General features: G+C 45.5%; 2 protein-coding genes across 5 annotated transcripts in view; both read right to left on the reverse strand.

The window, feature by feature from the left end:
- Positions 1-19202, reverse strand: part of KLHL35 (kelch like family member 35) — a 142507-nt gene that overhangs the window by 36466 nt on the left and 86839 nt on the right. The window lies entirely within an intron of this gene.
- GDPD5 (glycerophosphodiester phosphodiesterase domain containing 5) overlaps positions 1-19202 on the reverse strand; it is a 173019-nt gene that overhangs the window by 21156 nt on the left and 132661 nt on the right. For all 4 annotated transcript variants that reach the window (XM_080374918.1, XM_080374920.1, XM_080374921.1 and 1 more), the window contains 3 exons: positions 16549-16647; positions 14254-14347; positions 10295-10440 (listed from right to left, as the gene is read on the reverse strand). In XM_080374918.1, coding sequence (XP_080231044.1) covers positions 10295-10440; positions 14254-14347; positions 16549-16647 — 339 coding nt within the window. The remainder of the gene's footprint in view (positions 1-10294; positions 10441-14253; positions 14348-16548; positions 16648-19202) is intronic.

Below are 19202 nucleotides of genomic sequence, written 5' to 3' on the forward strand. Positions count from 1 at the left end.
AGATCCCCAGAAAGTGATGGGTAATGTGATACCAACTTTCTATCCACATGTTATATCTAGACCTATCTAAAACATCTTAACAGTTCTTAATTCTCCTACTTTTCCATGCAAACAGTGATTACAATGCCATTATAGAAAGAAGAAAGTCCATAAACCAGGGTATTACCCATACCATGGAGAACAACTACACCACAGGTTCTGTAGCACACATTTTATTTCCACATCTATTTCTTCAATAAAGTCATCTTTTATTCAGTCTAACGATCAGATTATTTCTCTAATAACAAGCGTTCCAGTTAGCTTTAACAACAATTTTAAACATAGCCTTAAGCCTAGAAAATTTATCCCTATGGCTGTCACAGACAAGGACTCAATTTTTATTTCAAATTCCTTCCTGTTGAATGCAACAGAAGGTAAAAGAGTTTGGGTCTGTTTAAATACAATACAGTGTGAAGACAAATACTTCGCTTTTCTGGGAAAGCAGTACAGTCCAGCTAGCCCCAAAATGTCCATAAACAAACAAGCAGACCAGAAACAAAAAAAATTGCACAACTACAGAAAGACAAACTGGCAGGTTTTCTGCACTGAAACCTGAGCACATACAAAAAAAAGCTGGTTTTAAAAAACATTTTCTTCTTTCCACTTTTGCTTTCAGGTTTAGAGTACCTGTAACATCCTGGTTTTCCACTCATCTCTGCCACCACTAGGACCAGTAACTTTCCATCAAGACACAATGAGCATTCACAAACCGTGATTTTCAAGAATTACTCAGGGGCTGGGAAGAGGAATAATTAAGAACAAAGGCCTAAATGTACCCTGCAAGCAAGATGCACAACAAATACCAAAACCTGCTGGATGGTTCAAGGTGCCTCTAAGAATCATTTGCTTTCTTGCAGCAGATTGCTTTACACGCTCAGGTCAGCAAAGCTTTGGGGTAAAATAATCAGACCAAATGTCAGCAACAGCCTTCACACAGCTTCAGTATCTCTCCAGTGAATTCCTCTGGCTGAAGCCACATATCAATACCAGTTCATTTTCATGTTTGTTCAACGAGGGCAACACAGAGGCACATTATCTTCCAAAAAAAGCTCCCAATCAAAGCCTGAGTTGTCTAGGTGAGGACAGAGGCAATGCTGCCCTCACACCCTCTTGCACAGCTCAGCACTGGGTCACGCAAGGTCGGGCTGAAAGAACTTTTTGCAATATACACACAACACCCAGAGCTGTCAGCAGGGAGCAGCAGCCACAAAGAGCTGAAGAACCCATCCAGATTTGCTCCATCTCCTTGGGTTACTCTCAGCACCTCGGGTTTCCCCCTCCCGAGTAGCTCAGTTTTTTTCAGGATCACACTGCAAGGTGATCGGCTCTCTACGGGGTAACGCTCAATATTTGCTTTCGGAGACTGCAGCAATCCCAAGGAAATAAAGTGAGTAGTCTTCAAACAAGAGACAGCTGACCTAGAGGAACCAAAGGGCAATAATCCAAGACCCCCAGCCTGTCAGGGAGGGTTGCTGGGTAGATGCAGCACAAGTCCCAGCTCAAGATGTGCCGCCACGTCATGCAGCAACTGAACTCACACCCCTATAAAGCAGTCTCACCAAGGAGGTGGACTACAAGGAATAGAAAAGCAAAGCGTACCGTGTTGTAAATCATCTCTCAGGCTAAGGGAGGCTGAAAGGGCATGCTGGCCTACCTCCATTAAGCAATCAGTGTAAAAACCGACCGCACGGCTAGGATGACACGGCTGTTACCCACAGCGGTGTGGTCTGACCTCCGGAGGAAGGACAAACAGCAGGACAGTAGAATCTGACCGATGGTAAAAGCCTTGCTGCAGCCTGCTAGCTTGTTTATGCTGCAGCAATGGGTGCCTCGTGTGAGGCTGACTGAGTTGGCCTCCGACTACAACAACTGGTGCCCAACGTAGCTGAGACAAGCAGGAGAACCCGCGATCCATAACAGACACCGTGAGAGGTGAGCCATTGCAACTAATCGATATGGGTGTACTGCAATATTTGTTGTCCATCTTAACTCAAATTGCAACTACCTACCTATGCAGTGAAGAGCTCACACTGCATGAACTGAAGCTAATGTAGCCACAAGCGTGGCTACAACAGTATTCCACCTCTGCACAGGTGGACCAGCATGACCAAGTTTTTTTCCACATCTTACTTGTACACCAAACTCTGGCTCAACAGCAGAATCCTAACGCAGAGAGAGCACAAGATCTGCTGTTTGATAAGATTAAAAACACTTCGTGCATCTTTTCAGTGTATTTAATTTTCTGCAGGACCAGGGTCAAGCCTTGCTTGAACACCATCCCTTCTGAGACAGCGCTGGTCTGAGATGCAGGGGAACCTTTAGGCTAAATGACCGGGGAGCCCCAGCCTCCACTGCTGGAGGCACTCGAAGGAAATTGAGCCAAATAGATATGAGGTGGCAAGTCAACACACAAGGGTCTCCATCACCTGGACTGGGGAAAAGTAAATTTAGACAGAGCTGAGACTGCACGTAGAAGCGGCAGATGAAAGCCAAACAGAAAAACAGCCTTTTGGGGATGGGATTTCTCTTTGCCAGGCTGGACAAATCTGGCCATGTGAAGACAGCAGTCATGTTCATGCATCTTAGTGGCAGTGCTGTAATAGATGATGCAGCGAGCTAAACCCCGAGATTTTCATTCAGTTTTAAAACTTGGGCACGATGACTGTCCCATCCTCAGCACTCAGACATTTGCCACTGAGCTTAAGCCCATGGAGATACGATCTCAGCCCTTGGAGTGAAATATCCCACTCCTGCCTCATCTCTAGTCGCTACAGAGCTTGCAGACCAAGCTTTACTCTTCAAGAAGAGCAAAACTTAACTGCACCCCAGCAGGGCTGCATGTGGCTGCTGAGATACAAGGCATATCCATTCCTTCCCCAGGAACTTGACCCCAAACACAAGTTAAATAAACTTACAAAACTCTGGCCAGATCTATGTTGAAAACACGGTTTTGCAGCTTTGCAGAGGAAACAGCATTTGAAACTGTTCTAAGAGCAGGCTGTCACTTAAGGTCTAAGTGTGTAATTGGATGGTCAGGAGCTGTAATGTCACCTTCATCACACCACCACTAGAAGTGAAGAGCATCCCCTTGAAGGGCATCACAGAGGGATGAACATCTCTGGCTGCTCTGAAGCAGCATATAGCACGGACATCAGCAGAAGTCCTGTAGCTCTGTAACACCATGCCCCACGATGGCACCTGCTGGGTAGTCTCTGTAGCACCACGATGCTATTAATTACCAGTCTGATTCCCTGTATGTCAGAAGCTTTTAAAAAAGTAGGTTATAAGCCTTGCAGACAAAGACATCGTCTTCGTGTGGGCATGCGGTGGGTAAACTGCTAACCTAGCCAGAACCAATCACCCTGATATAGATAATTGCATCTCCAAATGAGTCTATCACTGATGCAGAAAGCTGTCTTCCCAGGTTTCTAAACCTCTAGGTCAACCCTAGCCTTGAGGAGACTGAACAAAGCCATTCACACCAATGACGTAACCCAATGAAGGTCAACCAGAAAGCCAGGAAAGCAAATTTAATCCTGCCCCCTAAAAATCAGATGCTGTCTGTTCCCAGAGGTTCCCCTGGCACTGCTTTGGGGGCAGGATTTCTCTGTACCAGGAATTCATATCGCCTGCAATATGAGGTTTTTGCAAAAAAGGAGAAGCCGAGTTACAGGTTTTTCCATCATCCCAGCCTGTCTCTGTTTCCCTCCATGAAACAGGGAGCCAAAGCCCCAAACTCAGCATGTTTAGAGCAGAGATGCGTCCAAGTGGGACAGTTGCTGGTACAGGAATTCCTAGCTGAGATTAGTGCTAAATCTTTTCTAAAAGGTTTTACAGCAAAACCTCAATAACTAAAATAAATGCATAATCTTTCTGCTTGTATTTCTGTCTCCGTCCGGTTTCTTTTATGGGGTTCTTCCTTGGTACAACACATTCAGGCATGTTATAGCTGAACCCTAAATCCTGGTTTCCAGGAACGCAGTGCAACTGGACATAACCAATTTCCTTAAGAAACCAGTGCCGAAGCAAAAGACACCCTGTGGCACAAAGCAATGGTTTCACTCCAAAGCCGCTGCCCTATGTAACCCATGTCAACATCCCCCGAAAGCCAGACAGACCCTGTGCAGGGTTCCTAGAAGCTGTTCCCTCACTTCGCACTTGTTTGACAGGCACAGCCTTGCAGAAACCCGGCCGCTATTCATTTCTTCCTGCTACTACAGAGACACAGCAAGAAATTTCTAGAAAATTCCCCATGAATGAACTCATGTTGACTATTTTTGTGCTTAGAAGTCAATTGCAAATGCTTTCAAATGGAGTCAAGAGCTTTGGACCTTCCTTAACGAAGATTAGGAAAGTGAGTTAGAGCAGCACAGCCTTGCTACAGTTGGACATCACTACATTGTATTTTCCCCCTAACTAGCCACCTTGCCAGGGCTAAAATAAATAAATAAAATTAAAAAAAAAAATCAGTGCATTATTTGCACGTTGGGGAGGCTAATGAAGAAGCTTGCACAGAAGAACTGAATTTGGCCCGAACTAACTGCAGCCACTGCACACCTCTGGCACTGTGCACTGAGCTGCACAAACAGATTTGATTTTTGCTTCATAAACAAGTTTAAGAATGTTTTCTCATCCTTTTGGAGATATCAGCATCATTTTAACATTTTTTAATTTATTTTTCCTCCCTTATCTCTCCTTTCCAGTATCAATCTGCATGTGAGCCAATAACTGGACTAAAAAGCACATGGCATGATTAGGGCAATACCTGAAAAACTAAGTTTTCCTTCCTGCAAAAAGACACCCTTTGGAAGTTCCTTGTGTAGGACTTAGTATGGGATCTGCCAGTACATATTGGATTTCAGGATTAGTGTCCCATTGTGCCAGGTCACTATTAGGCAATAACAATACTGTTTAAAACATAAAATAAAATGTCGTTTTATCCCCAGGAATTCAAGGTATTTTAGAGAGCATCCATACCTGACATTCCTAGAAATAGCTCAATTAGACTGAAAGGAAGTGAAAGAGTGCAAAACAAAGAAAAAAAATTTAAAAGTATTGCCTTGGACAACAGGATAAACTGATAAACAAATAGCCATCAGGGATTTAATAACTAGATACAGGAGATGAGACTCATTTATTATTGTACTGCACACAAAAAGCTGAAGCTTGATTTAATGAAACACTACCTAACCTTATGTAGATTTATTTCAATGAACACAAGCCTTTCTCCAGGTCTGACAGAAGATGCTAATTGTGATTGATTTTTACTATCAATCGGACCAGCAGACAGGTTAAATGACCATATTTTTAACAGGTGGGCATGTGTAAGATGTACAGCAAAACAAAAAACGCTTCTGGATTTCAGCAGCACAAACCAAAGCATTTCAGAGCCCTTAAAAAACAGAGCCATCCCAAAGAGGTGGTGGTAAAGTTTTGGTACCCAAGATAAGATGCAATTAAGGTCCTCAAAACCAACAGGAAAACAACCCCCCTAAAACAATAGAAAGAAATCACCAGTTCCCCATTAGTTGAAAGCTCTCCAATAATCCACAATCCCAACCAGAAGTTTTCATTACTGTTTCTATCGATCGCTGGCACCACAGGATGACAAGCCAGCATCTCCATGAGAATGCCCACACATGTTGGAGGCTTCACCTTCAGGTGCCAAAACATGGGGAAAACCCCACAAACCAAAACCAAACCAAAAAGCACACAATCCCACATGTGCAAGGTTGTATTTGCTAGAATTTCCCCCGGAACAGCACGATACACTCCCTGTCAAGGCAAAATATTCCCATGCAATAATCCAACAGGCAGACCCTAAGCACAGTGTAACGCTGGCTGCCCACTAAGGTACTTTGTCTCAGCAATGGGTACTTTTCCACACTGGAGTTGTGCAAAGCCAGTGAGTCAGCACCACCAAAAAACGTTCCTCTGCACGGTGCCTGTGCTTGGCAAGGAGATGGACATTGCCTGCCGTGCAGTAAGGAGCTCGACGGCATGGGCGTTGTATTCTTCACGGCACATGGACAGCTGCTTCGGCACAGCCCTTCTCAGTGCCGTTAGGACATGCCAAAACCCAGCTGTATGGGTGGTTTGGCAAAAGGGTTTATTTCAATGCTATCTGTAGTCTCCAGCTCTAAAATCAAGAGCTGATCTTTCCCCCAACATGCTTATACGGTTTCCACAGGTTTACCCTGATTGTTTTTAGGCCAGCCAGCATCTTTTTGGTCCCAGGAACAGGAGGCGAGTTTCAAGACTTCATGAAGGTTTCCAGGGAGACAGATACAGCTCTGGCTCAGAAAAATCCTTGCTATTATTAATCCCTTGTGCAATCTACTAAATTTGAGATCAAAGATCATCATGACGAGCCTATTCATTTTTAAGGAACGTATATTTATGACTTAACAACCTAAACCCAAATAGGATTCAACAGTATGGACAGCACCTTCTTCAGATCCCAAAAGCAAAGACAACCTGCTTCAGCCTGAAGCATCATGTAACGAAAGACATTTGGGAGAAGACTTTAAAGGCGCAGACAGCAGTTGAAGTTGGTGTCCTACTGGATGAAGTTCCTAATTTCCATCCCAGATTTGGTCGCAGCTCTTACCTTCTACCATTACTTTGTCTATCCTCAGCATATGCAGCCTATTTACTACCACAGGGAGAAGGCAGTCAAGCCTATCAACAGTGAAGACAAAATGCAACTAGATTTCTGGAAAAAGAATAAACAAAGATGGAAGACTAAAGACAACAGACGCCTGCTCATAAAACGCTCCGAAGTGTTTAACATGTTAACATGCAAACTTTACGGAGAACCCCCACGTCATGTTTTTGGGTGTTGGATGATTTCTGGACCCATCAGGACAAGACCCTTTCAAACCAACAGACATCAAGTGAGGGCTGGAGCCCTCAGTTCCCAGCACATTGCTGCCACAACCCTGATGCCATCCTGATGGGGGTCCAGAAAAAAAGAAAGAGATCCGGAGACTGAATAATTAATTTTAAAAGAGCCTTTGAAAAGGAAGTGATTGATTAACTAAACACCTGCTGAGAGAAAGGATTTTCAGATAGCACCCCGATGGGAACAGACATTTAGCACAGCAAAAAGTGGGCATAACTGGATGACATTTAGGCAAGGGAAGGTAGGAGGAGTCACGCAGAAGAGCCTTCCTAGCAGTGAATTAAAGTTCACGGGGGAACAGGACGATACCAAAGGGATGTTGCTTGGAGGAGCATTACACCACTACAGACAAATGGTCAGCTGGTATGAAACCAGTAGCTCTCCTGTACTGCAAAAAGCCACACCTCATGTAGGTACAGATGACAAAACGGTTTCTGATTTTTTCTTGCTACTAAAAATGCAAGGCCTTCTTCCCTTCTCCAGTGTTTCAAGCCAAATTATGAGCCATGTGGCCTCTGTTCCTCACTTTTTTCCTCCACAGAACAAGGCCAGCAGTTGAGTCACACTCACACAGATGCTAAGAACACTCCTCTTAAAAATCCTGAAGGGACAAGAGAAGAGAGACAGGGTGCATGCATGGATGGAGAAAAGCAGGCCCTGGAGCTCAAAGGAAGATTGTTACCCCTCTCTGAAAATGGGGCTGCGAGCAGTGATGGATCAGTATCCCTCAGTATTGTATCCTTCTGGAAGTGCACACATCTACAGCTGTCCTGGAAAACTTCATTTCACCCTCTTTTGCCCCATCTACCATATGCTATACCCTCAACACATCTTTTATTTCAGGACAACAAGCATCTTCAGCCAGCCCACGGATCTCCTTTGCTGACTTTTATCAGAAGAGCACTCAGTTATACCTGTGTCTTTCTAGTGTAAGAGTGCTGGATGTGCAAATGCAGTATCACGGAACTAGTCCTGCCAGACAGGCGAAGCGCTCAGCTATCAGGCTCTACCAGAGAGCCTCTTCATCTGCACAGGAAATCCCATTTGTCTTGCTTCAGGAGATTTGAAGGCAAATATTGCATCGCTTCTTCTCATCTCCAGTCCCACTAGATCAAGTTTCACCTCAGGTCCCATACTCCCAGGCTCTGCAGACTTTTGATCTTGACATTGCCCAAGGAAGGATGTCTGAATCCCACAGCCCAGTCTCCAGACTCTTCTCTGGGCTATTTCCTCCTCCCCAACTCCCCTTGGCCATTTCTCCAAACAAAATCTACATACAGTTGGTCTCAACAGCAAAAGCACAGCAAGCAGCCCTATGAAACAAGGCCCTATTAACAGAAATGCCTTCTGGCAAGGCTTCAAAATCATTAGTCTCCAAGCAGATATGATTTCGTACAACCCAAAGGCTTACACTGTAGGTGGAGCTCTTCAAACTCAAGGTGACATTCAATATAGTGAAAAGCCGGGCATAGATGGAAGTATAGAAGGAAGTTTTGGCCACCTCCTCTCTGGTCCTCATCTTTTTCATCCCATCTCCACTTTCCCATTCAAGGGCACAGTCAGAGGACACTCACTGCACATACGACGGCAAAGCTGCTGGATAAACCTACTGCCCACTCATCATGGGACATGCACACTATTGCTTGGAGGCTGGAACAAGGCTTGTTAGTCTCTGATCTTGCTTCTTGGGGGCTTCAGAGCAAGCCATCTGCTGTTAACAGACAACCAGCTCTGGGCATCGGGGAACAGCGAAGGGGAGGGATGCACTCTGCTGAACACCACCCGGGCCACAGCTCCACACGCAGCACTGAGCATCCTCCACCACCGCTCTCAATCAACCTTTGCAACCCTCTGCACCCGAACATGCAAGCACCATCTTCCCAGATGTTTTTATTTGATACTGCAAGGAGTGTTTGCTGTCTCTCAGGAAGAACATGAAACCAAGCAAAGGGCCAAGTCTCTGCTGGGAGTCTTGCTCCAGATAACGTTTGCCAAAGCTATCTGGAAGATAGAAGGAATTTGTCTGTTGCTTAGTTTCTTTAGAAGGCTATGGGGGGCACACAGGCCTGAAAACACCACAGGAAGGAAATCTAACAGGTTTTGTGATTTCCCGCCATGCGGAAAGCATGCAGAGCCCAGGTTCTCACTTGGCTGCTTCTGACTTCCATGGATGGTACAATCCCAGTGGGACAGGGAAAAGCACTTATCATGCCCAGAACTTCATTCCACCGCCCACAGAGACAACGTAGTTAAAAGTGTGATGCAAAATAAGCTGGCATTTCAAGGAATTGCCTATAGAAAGAAATCATTAAAAACAAAGATAACTAAAATAAAATACTTGTGTCATGTCAGGTGTTTATATCACCTAGGAAACTCCTAGTGAGCACTCTTGAACTTGAAGAGGACCTCAAGCACGCTCCAAGCCTGCCAGATAGGTTCTGACAGCCTACAGAGATATTTTTTCTGCTTTGAATGTCAGCATAAAAAGTTACTTAGATGCCTTGAAAAAAATAAAATAATTTGCATTCAAAAGGCCAGTGCCTACACTGCAGTATGCTATCTTGTCTGAAGTCAGTCAACCAGCAGAGACAGTCGGAGGTATTCAACAGACCTAGGTACAGAAGTACTCAAACTAGAGACTCAGACCAGTACGACTAAAGACCACAGGACAGCTTTACCCAAGCCCAGGGCTGCGTCCAAGCCAACATGCTCCAGCTTTAACCTGGACCTGCCCAAAAACCTTGGAGAAGAAAGGACTATATGATTATGATTTCAGGGTCTACTCAGAGGCAGATGACAGGAACGTTTCATCACCTCACCCAGTCCCATGATGATCTGCAATGCAAGATTACCATGCAGTCATGTAGGGTCAGCACAGCCTGTTTGTTTTGTTTTTTGCAGATTGCCACATACTCAACACATCTTGCTATGAGCCAAAGTTTAACCACTGCTGGTGGGGTTCTGCAAAGGACACAAAGACTGAGCCTCAAGCTCTAACAAAAACAAAACAAAAAAAATCACAGACTTCTGCTGCAGCTCAACAGCCAAGCCTGGAGAGCAAAACCCAGCAGAATCAGCAGCCAGAAAAACGCAATGGCACAAACTGTCCTGAGCAAGGCAAGGATTGTCTCTTTTGTTTGTAAGGCATCTAGAACATCTGGGGCATGACTTGACTCTGGGTTCATGTGCTGACTTACCGCCACAGTAATTCTATGCAGAAGAGGTGCCTTAAAGTTGTATTTGTCATATATATTATCTGGAGAGCAGCCTGGAGACCATCCAACCCAGTACCATCCTTTACACAGGCAGAAGAGTCAGACACCGCAGTACTAGTAACACGAAACTACTCACCATCGGTGCTCCACGGTGACCTATAATGGCTGGCTTTGGTCCCAGAGCCTTCTTCTCCATTATGCAAGGGGACGAGATGGTGAGGGGGACGAGGTAAAGTGCAACTACAACTGCAAGGTACGCAGTGAACATCAGCATCTGAGAAGCTGAGATGGAAAGAGAGAGAAAGAGCTGATGAAAATGTTGCTCCTGACCACCCCATACCACAGCAGCAAAGTCAAGACACCTTCATCTTCCTCCAGAGGAGAGACTAGTCTACACCTGTTGACTCTTGTACAACTTGCAGAACCCTGTGTTTAGGGAAGATCATATTCTATAAAAAAAAACAACAACCAAACACAATTTCCCACCCCAAAAAACCCCAAAACAACAAACCAATCAAAAACCCACTCTGAGGTAATCAAGTCCTGAAGGAAGTTTTCACATTTTGCATTGAAGAAACAAAGTTAAGCAAATTGCTTAAAGTTCCAGCAACACAGCCCAAAACAGTGCTTATTTCCAGCCTTTTGGGTAGGACAGCACCGGATTTTGCCCTGCCTGACAGCAGAAGTAGATAACCAGTTAAACATACCTACAAATAAGTCATGACACCATGCTGCTGCATTTAACATCACTTGGGTTTACATCAATCGTGTTTACATTGGTGGTTCACTGCCACCACCCATTTCAGCCAGGGTAAAGCCACTTTAACTGCTTCTGCATTAAAGAACTGTGTCAGCCAGAACTGAGTTAATTCACGGTAACAGTTTACTGATTAAGTTGCTCACGTTTAAATAAATCCTTGGATCGTGGTGGTGCTGCACTCCCCAGGGTCTCCCGCAAGCAACTATCACAGGATCAGCAAATGCAGCAATGAGGATATTGAAGGTACCGGCTGCAAGGCGGCTGCAACGCCTGGGGCCGGAGGAGCAGTCCTGCCTCCCACACCATGCCTCAGCCACCCACCTCCCACAGCCAGTGACTTCTCACAAATTCCAGTCTCTGGGAATCTTTCAAAGGTGCTGACAGTGCAACAGAAACAGCCCGTGTACTCAACAGATGTGGATTGCTTATAAAGAACAACAGGCACCTTTGAACTCCTGAGCTATTTGGAGTCACTTGAAACCACGCATACTAAAGCAAAAGACATTTTTATTTTTAAATTATTATTTATTTTGCAAACTCATCAAGGCTTTGGGACTCGAGGGGGAACTTCCAAAAAAACCCTTTAAAACAAATATTTGCAATGGCTGCAAGATGGAGAAGCTCGTCTGGGTGGGGTTTTTTGTTGGGGTTTTTTTTTTTTGTTTTTTGGTTTTGTTTTTTTTTTTTTTTTTTTAGGAAAAAGACAGAATAGCCCAGCTCTGGTCCTGACCACACCGATCTGGTTTCACACATAAATAAGCTGCTTTTTGTTTCCAGCATCTAATAGCCACATTCAAACATGTTCCTACATGCCAGAAAGTAACACTAGTAACTTTGCCAGCTAATTTTTCCTCCTCTTTGGAAGAGATGTCAATCACCCACAGAGCACTCAAGGAACTGAATGGCATCTTGCTAAGTGAGCGCATGCTGTGTCCTGCGCCGTAAAGGTCCAGTGCCCTGTAGTTGCGTGTTACCAGCATCAAAATCTCCAGATGGACACAGGACATGATCCTGACCCAACTCTTGCTCACCCCAGGAACACCACACACCAACCAGGCTTTGCAAGTCAGCCTAAGAGTCAGCAAAGTCTCAGGCTTTGCAAAAAATCTGGTCCCTTCCTTCCTAGTACTGCAGTTTAGAGATTAAACGGCTCAGATTCAGACTAAAGGTTAAGTACCACGTGAAATGCCTGTGCTTTCAAATATTTTGATCATTGGACTGCACCCACAAGGAAAGGATGTCCCCGCATGGGTCACAGACCATGTCAAAATGGAGCTGAAGACCTCTCACCCAGCCATGCATACATGGCAACTGAGACCATGCACAAAACCCCCAAAATGAAATACAAAGTCCACGCTGTCCAATTTGAGGTTGGATGCCTGTGTGGAAGAAGCTCTTCTGGTGACCACCCAAGCCAAGCAAGCAGGACTGATAAATCTCCTACTTTCTACAACATGACGCCACCACCAGCAGCAGCCTTCCTTCTTCATTCCTCCTGCTCTTAGTGATCACTCCAGCCTAGTTTGGGTTCCCAGAAGAGCATGCTTCTCACACTCCTGTTTGCTACCCAAGACTTCCAGGGATGTTTTGAGTCCAATGTTTTCTACCTAGCCTCTGAATCAAGCTTTTGAAAAACCAGCTACTATCTTTTAAAACACTAACTATTCAAGAAACTTCTATTTTTTGGGTTCAGAAAAAGTAGCGGGGGGGACACAAACAAATAAAACAACAAAAAAAAACCCACCAACATATAAATTTGCTCAGAAAAGCCAGTTGCTGAAGATTGTCACATGCCTCAAAGAAATGGCAAGAACACACTTGCGTAGCTACACCAGTTATTTCCTAAACGTAATGGGAAAATAGGATTTCACTCACTAATAACAAGTGACTGTAGGTTCTCACAGAGATTTCAGTTCTTCTCTTCAATTTTTAACACCACCATATCAAGCATACCTGCACCAAAAAGCCTGTAAATGCCTCCAGGCAAGATACCTTTTGCAAGTAAAATGACCCTGAAATAATTGTAATACACAATGGTACAGAAGAGATGGACATTCTTCCTTAAAAGCAAACAATAACAAAAACCCCAACCCAGGAGGAAAAAAAAAAAAAAAAAAAAAAAAAGGAAAACAGCAGCCTGGATTATTTAAAAATAAATTTTAAAAAAAGGGTGGAGGGTGGGGAGCAAAAGAAAAGCGCCATTTTCATTTCCAGGGAACTCAGCTGCCAGAGTAAAAGCATGAGGAATTCAGGAGCACATGCAGCCTCTGCTCTAGGTGGAACTACACATCCTCCCTCAGCTGCCAGCCTAATTACATGTGAGGACATATTTAAGAACCACCAGGTCCAGCTTTACTGGCATATTGATGAATTAAGGCAGAGCAATTCTTTCTTGAAAGGTGTCTCTGGATATCAAAAATCCTTCCATCTCCAGACACCATTTCCTCGTTCTTAACTCCCACTTCTTGGAAGTCTTTTGCAAGTGTCTGCCAAATCCCTCCAGGGCTTGTATTTTGCTGCAGGTTAAATACCAATGAAAATAATTTTCCTGGAGCTGGCACAAAGGTCTGAGAATATCCATGGATACCCTGAAGAAAAAAAAAAAACTTCTGAGGGCACAGAAGGATCAGATTATTTCACAAGAAAACCTGGAGGAACAGCTCAGGCCTGGGAGAGCCCCTGGCAATGAGGTGGGGCAGGGGAGATGCCCAGAAGACCTTATTTCAGTGGACGGGACTATCAACAAGAAGAGCTGGGTTCAGTGTGCCCTTTATGGCTCTGCTCCCTTAGGCCTTTGACCATATCTCAACATGCATTTAAGGAAGCACAGAGCAATCAGGGGACCAGATCTCTACTGAGCCCTCTGGGTCCTACTGTACCACAAGCAATGAGTAGCTTTCAAGAGCTAGAAATGCAGGTGAAGGAGAGCCAAGGAGCCAGGGAAAGGGAGAGGTGCTTATGAGAACGTTGCATGTTACGCTGCAGAGGGTGTATTTATATTTTCTAATGCAGACTGATGGAAATCTAGATGCTTTTATTCAATTCATCATTGAAAAAAAAAAGCCCTTTCACCTCCAGATCTGTTGTGCTTCTGATGGCAACTTGACAGACATAGGATCTGGGTGTATGCCCAGACCAGATATATCCACTCCAGTTCCACCTGGGTTATTCTAGGAGAGCATCCACCTCCTCAGCATGGCAGAGCTGGAGGGTGCTGAGCCCTGGAAAGGAACCAGCACTGCCTCCTTCCAGCTGGTTCCCAGCAAGAGGACCCAGTGCCCCAGTAGCCACCCACCAGCCCCTGACCACCATGCAAAGACACACATGGTACTTACTGGCTTTCTCTGTTCGTGCAAACTGCCCAGCTATCAACCATGACAGGGCTGTGATGGCTGCAAGCGCTCCTATGTGCAAGAAGGGGGCTGTGGCCTACAGAAGAGAAAAAATTATTGCAAACACCCCAGCACCTTGCAAATTCACTGATCTTGCAGGCTCCACGGGGCACCAGATCGCTCCGTTTCCAGTTGGATTTCACACCATTCCTGCATCAGGCTCCTGCATCTGTTTTGGCTATCTCTTCTTCCAAATCTTACCGTTGCCTTTAGCACTCAGGCCACTATGAAGGCAAACCAGGAAAAGTCTAACCCCCTTCTTGAGGAAGAGCTCACCCAATAACACAAACATTTAGCAAAGGACTGCTTAAACACCATGCAAATTCAAGTAAGGCTCTTGGTTCCACCAACTATTAAATTTCTTGTAGTCCAGTTGAATGCTGATCAATGGCTCAATGTCTAGATGTAAAGAGTAGTGTCCCTTGAGATTCCTACTGGGACCAATACTGTTCAGCATCTTTACCAGCAACACAGACAGTGGGATGGAGTGCACCCTCAGCAAATTTGCAGATGGTACCAAGCAGAGTGGTGTGGCTGACACTCATGAGGGACAGGACACCATTCACAGGGACCTGGATAAGCTCCAGAACTGGGCCTACATGAATATCATGAGGTTCAACAAGGCCAAGTGCAAGGTCCACTACCTGAATCAGGGCATCCCCCGCTATCCATACAGGCTGGGGGATGCAGGGATGGAGAGCAGCCCTGTGGAGAAGGGCTTGGGGGTGCTGGGGGATGAAAAGCTGGACATGACCCGGCAATGTGCGCTCGCAGCCCAGAAAGCCGCCCGTGCCCTGGGCTGCATCCCCAGCAGCGTGGCCGGCAGGGCGAGGGAGGGGGCTCTGCCCCTCTGCTCCCCTCTGCTGAGACCCCCCCACAGTGCTGCGTCCAGCTCGGGGGTCCTCAGCATCAGAAGGACACGGACCTGTTGGAGCGGGCCCGTCGGAGGCCACGGAGCTGGTCAGAGGGCTGGAGCCCCTCTGCTGTGGGGACAGGCTGGGAGAGCTGGGGCTGTGCAGCCTGGGGAGGAGAAGGCTCCGGGGAGACCTTGGAGCAGCCTTTCAGTAACTGGAGGGGGCTTGTGGGAAAGATGGAGACTGACTTTTTAGTAGTGTCTGTATCAATACAACATGAGCTAATGGTTTTGAACTAACACAGCGTAGACTTAAGACTAGATATCAAGGAAGACATTTTCTATAATGAGGGTGGTGAGGCACTGGCACAGGTTGCCCAGAGAGGTGGCCAATGCCCCATTCCTGGAAACGTTCAAGGGCAGGTTGGATGGGGCTGTGAGCAACCTCATCTAGTGGAAGGTGTCTCTGCTCATTGCAGGGGCGTTGGTCTAGACCTTTAAACATCCCTTCCAACCCAAACTATTCTGTCATTCTATGAACACACTGGACTGTGTATCACCATGGTGTACCACCATGAAAGAAAGTTTGAGATGGACCCTCTGAGTCATGCTTCTGTTTTCCAATTGCCTGCCTAAAACTTAAAAAAAAAAAAAAATAAGAAAAAGGAAGCACTTCTGAGAAATGTTAGTCATTCGTGTGAATGTTATTTTTTCCCTCCTGTATTTGTGTACTCCCAAATATACAGCAGTGATCACCAGTAAAACCTCTCAAACCTTTCACACGCAAAGTATTTTTTATCCCTTTTTGAGGAAGGGGTGGGGAACAAACAGAGAGCAGGTCTATCAAGAAATTAACAGTTTGCAACTATTTTCCTCGAGTACTTATATAACCCCACAGCATACCACAAGTCTTCCTTAAAACAGGACTAGAGCACAGAAGTTAAATTTATCTAAATCTAAAAAAGAATGTATGTGCAATATAAAAACAAACCCAGAGTACTCCTCCCATAGGGACTTGGAAAAGCATGATGCTCCAGGCCTGGACACCAACGTCCAGAGCATTGCTAGCCAAACCAAGAAGAGGAATTGCCCTCTCCCTCCAACAACTATGAGTCACACCCAGCCTCAGTATCTTCCACATCAAACTGCAGCCAAGCCCTGCTTTGAGTTTAAAGGGAAAAGCCCAGGAGATGGAGACAAAGCGATACAGTAGCCTTGAGGACTCTGTGAGAGCTCTGCTGTAAAGTTTCTCGTTGCCAGAATTTCAGTATTTGGAGTGACAAACATCAGGACAGGGTTTTATACAGCAGAAAGTCACAAAATCCAACATGTAGCTGCACTGGCCCTTTTTCCCACCCAGAAAAGCATCCTTGCAGACAACTTACTTGCAGTGAAATAAATACCATCTCCCATTCGTCGTCCCAAAGCTGGGCTATCGATGACATGGTCACCACGGTAGTTATTAAAGTCGTAATCAGGCCAATCTGCAACAAATATGAGAGTACTTACATACTGGATCCTATCATGGTGTAAGTTTTACAGGTTGGGAAACAGAAAAAGAAAACTTTTGTATGTAATAAAAGGACTAAGCCAACTACCCTTAGGACCCACAAGGAAAGAGGCTGGGCTCATGTGCTGTCCCAGCACAACCTCCCCTTTTCCACCACTGGAGATATAACACTGGCCTGAACAGTCCCAGGAGGGCACATCTCATGGAGGATATCTCTCACTTTCTTCACACAGTGGACAATGATATGGAAAGATCAGGTCATATTCTCTGCCAACACACTGGATCAATACCAGCTGCAATAGAGATTGGGTTCTGCCATGCAACTTCAGGAGGTGATCCCAGACTCTCCTGGCCCTGCTGCAACAGCCCATGACGTGGGATGTCTGGCAGACTTTGTTCAACTTGACTGTCCAACACCTCTGTTCAGACATAAGCCTGGAATACACCCAACAAACAACGAACGTTGCACTTCAGTAAAGGGTGAACGTGTGCAAGCGAGGCTGTGCATCCTTATCACTAAGCAATCATCCTGAGATGGTTCAATTACAATTCGCCTGGGTCTGAAATGGCAGCAACTGTGCAGTCAGCATCCAAGCCACATTGACAGAACAGTTCTAACAGACAATGCAGCTTGAGAAGAGGCTCTGGATGAGATGGTGGCTGAACTGAGATGACAGACCAAGACCCAGTTCATCAGCCACCTCCCCCCTAGCCTCCCTTTCCCTCCACATGGAAGCACTCAGAAGCTTGAGTGAGGCAGTCAAAAAGAAAACGTCACCTCCATTTTGAAGGTAGAAAGTTCAAACCATGAAAGACTACCTAGAAATAACTCCAGCTGTAAAGACCTAAAATCCAGTATATCAGTCTTTGCTGTTCCATATGCCTGCCAGATTCAAAGGAGGAGGAGAATGCTCTACGCCTGTCTCATGTACCACCTAGGTCTGAAATCTGTGTGGGAGTCTTGGGGCAGAAAAGGCCAACTTCGCAATGAGTTGATCTAGGATGCACGCGACATCTCTAGACCCAATTTCAGATTTACCTAATACCTTAGACAAACAAATATAAAAACCACGCATTCCCAGCATTTACAGAAATTACTTTTGTACATAAGAACAGGATTTCTCTTTCTAGTTTAGCTTCTGTTCACACCTGCTGTTCCTCTCCTAGATGCCCACAGATGGACCTGCCAAGAGCATAAGAGGTTTCCACAGGACAGCAGTGGCTCGCTCTGAGCCTCCACCTTCTGGGGAACATGAACAAAGCACATGGGGCAGCAGAAGGGGCCAAGAGATCCAGCTGTCACAGGCTGATGAGAATCCTGGCGTCAAGAGGCTGCATTCAAACCATTTCCTAAATCTAACCAACCCATTTCTGCACATCCACGGCAGGACGGGGTCCGTTTGCCTATTTAAAAGGCACCCCTCAGTCACCTATAGGGGCAATCCACGCTATTGCAAGAGGTTTCCTCATTAAGGACTCTGAACTAATAAAGCACAAAGCAATGCATGTGGACAACTGCGCTTTGCGGTGGGGCTCTGCATGCAGTAGGCATTCTGCTCCCCGACCCTGCGGCCAGACCTCTGGGCCGCCTGCCAGAGTGTAACACCAGCACACAACTCTGAATCTACTTTTCATCCATTTTATATCCGCCAAAGCTGAACTCCAAATTCAGCATCAACAGAAGACTTTATCAACTACATTTCTTCAAGTGCAACCCTAATTCCCCTTGATGTTGCTGCCCTGTGTGGCACAAAGGTGTCAGGACACAACTGTATCTCCATTCCGTTACTTCTTCCTCCCATCAGCTCCAATCTATTGCTTCTTACCCTTCCTCCATGCATCTCCAACTTGGCTTACAATCCTCAACTTTTTTGCAGGATTACAGGAGAAAATTGGAAGGAATCGTGCAGTTTGCACATACCAGCCCTTCCCATGTGCTTTAATCTATATTTGAAGGTAAATCAGCACAGTTGCAGAGAAGAACATTAACTTATTCCAGTCTCTTATCTCAGCCTCCTTAGAAAGCTGAGGGTGGTGCAGGGAAGGAAAGAGCGAGACAGAGCAACACGTCTGAGCTGTGATGAAAGGTGAACTTTTTTGGAAGAAGGGAAGGAAGGGTAAGTTTCTGTAAGCAAGAACTAACTGATTTCCACCAACACATTCCTCTTCTGGACTTACTCATCCAAACCCACTAGCCACCTGGAGCATGTCTGAAAAATACCATTTCCTCTGATGAAGAAACATATGTTAGACTCAAGAATCAACTGTTTTCCAGCAGTAGTCAGATGGTCCCCGTCCCCTCTTTGCATTGCATCCCCTCCTCCAAGGAAGCATAATGTATGCATTTATAGGGGAAAAAAAAAAAAAAAGCCCCCAAAGAGAAGGTGAGGTGGTCTGTGCTTTCCCTGTCCTAGGGGGTGGTACATCTGTTCAGGCTCTGATCTTTCAAGACCCTGTCACATGCAGTACAACCAGTTTCAGGAGGAGATGTGTATCAGCAGATTCAGGACTGGTCCCTTAATTACCTAT

The sequence above is a fragment of the Falco punctatus genome (assembly GCF_963210335.1).
Source record: "Falco punctatus genome assembly, chromosome: 2".
Taxonomy (NCBI): domain Eukaryota; kingdom Metazoa; phylum Chordata; class Aves; order Falconiformes; family Falconidae; genus Falco; species Falco punctatus.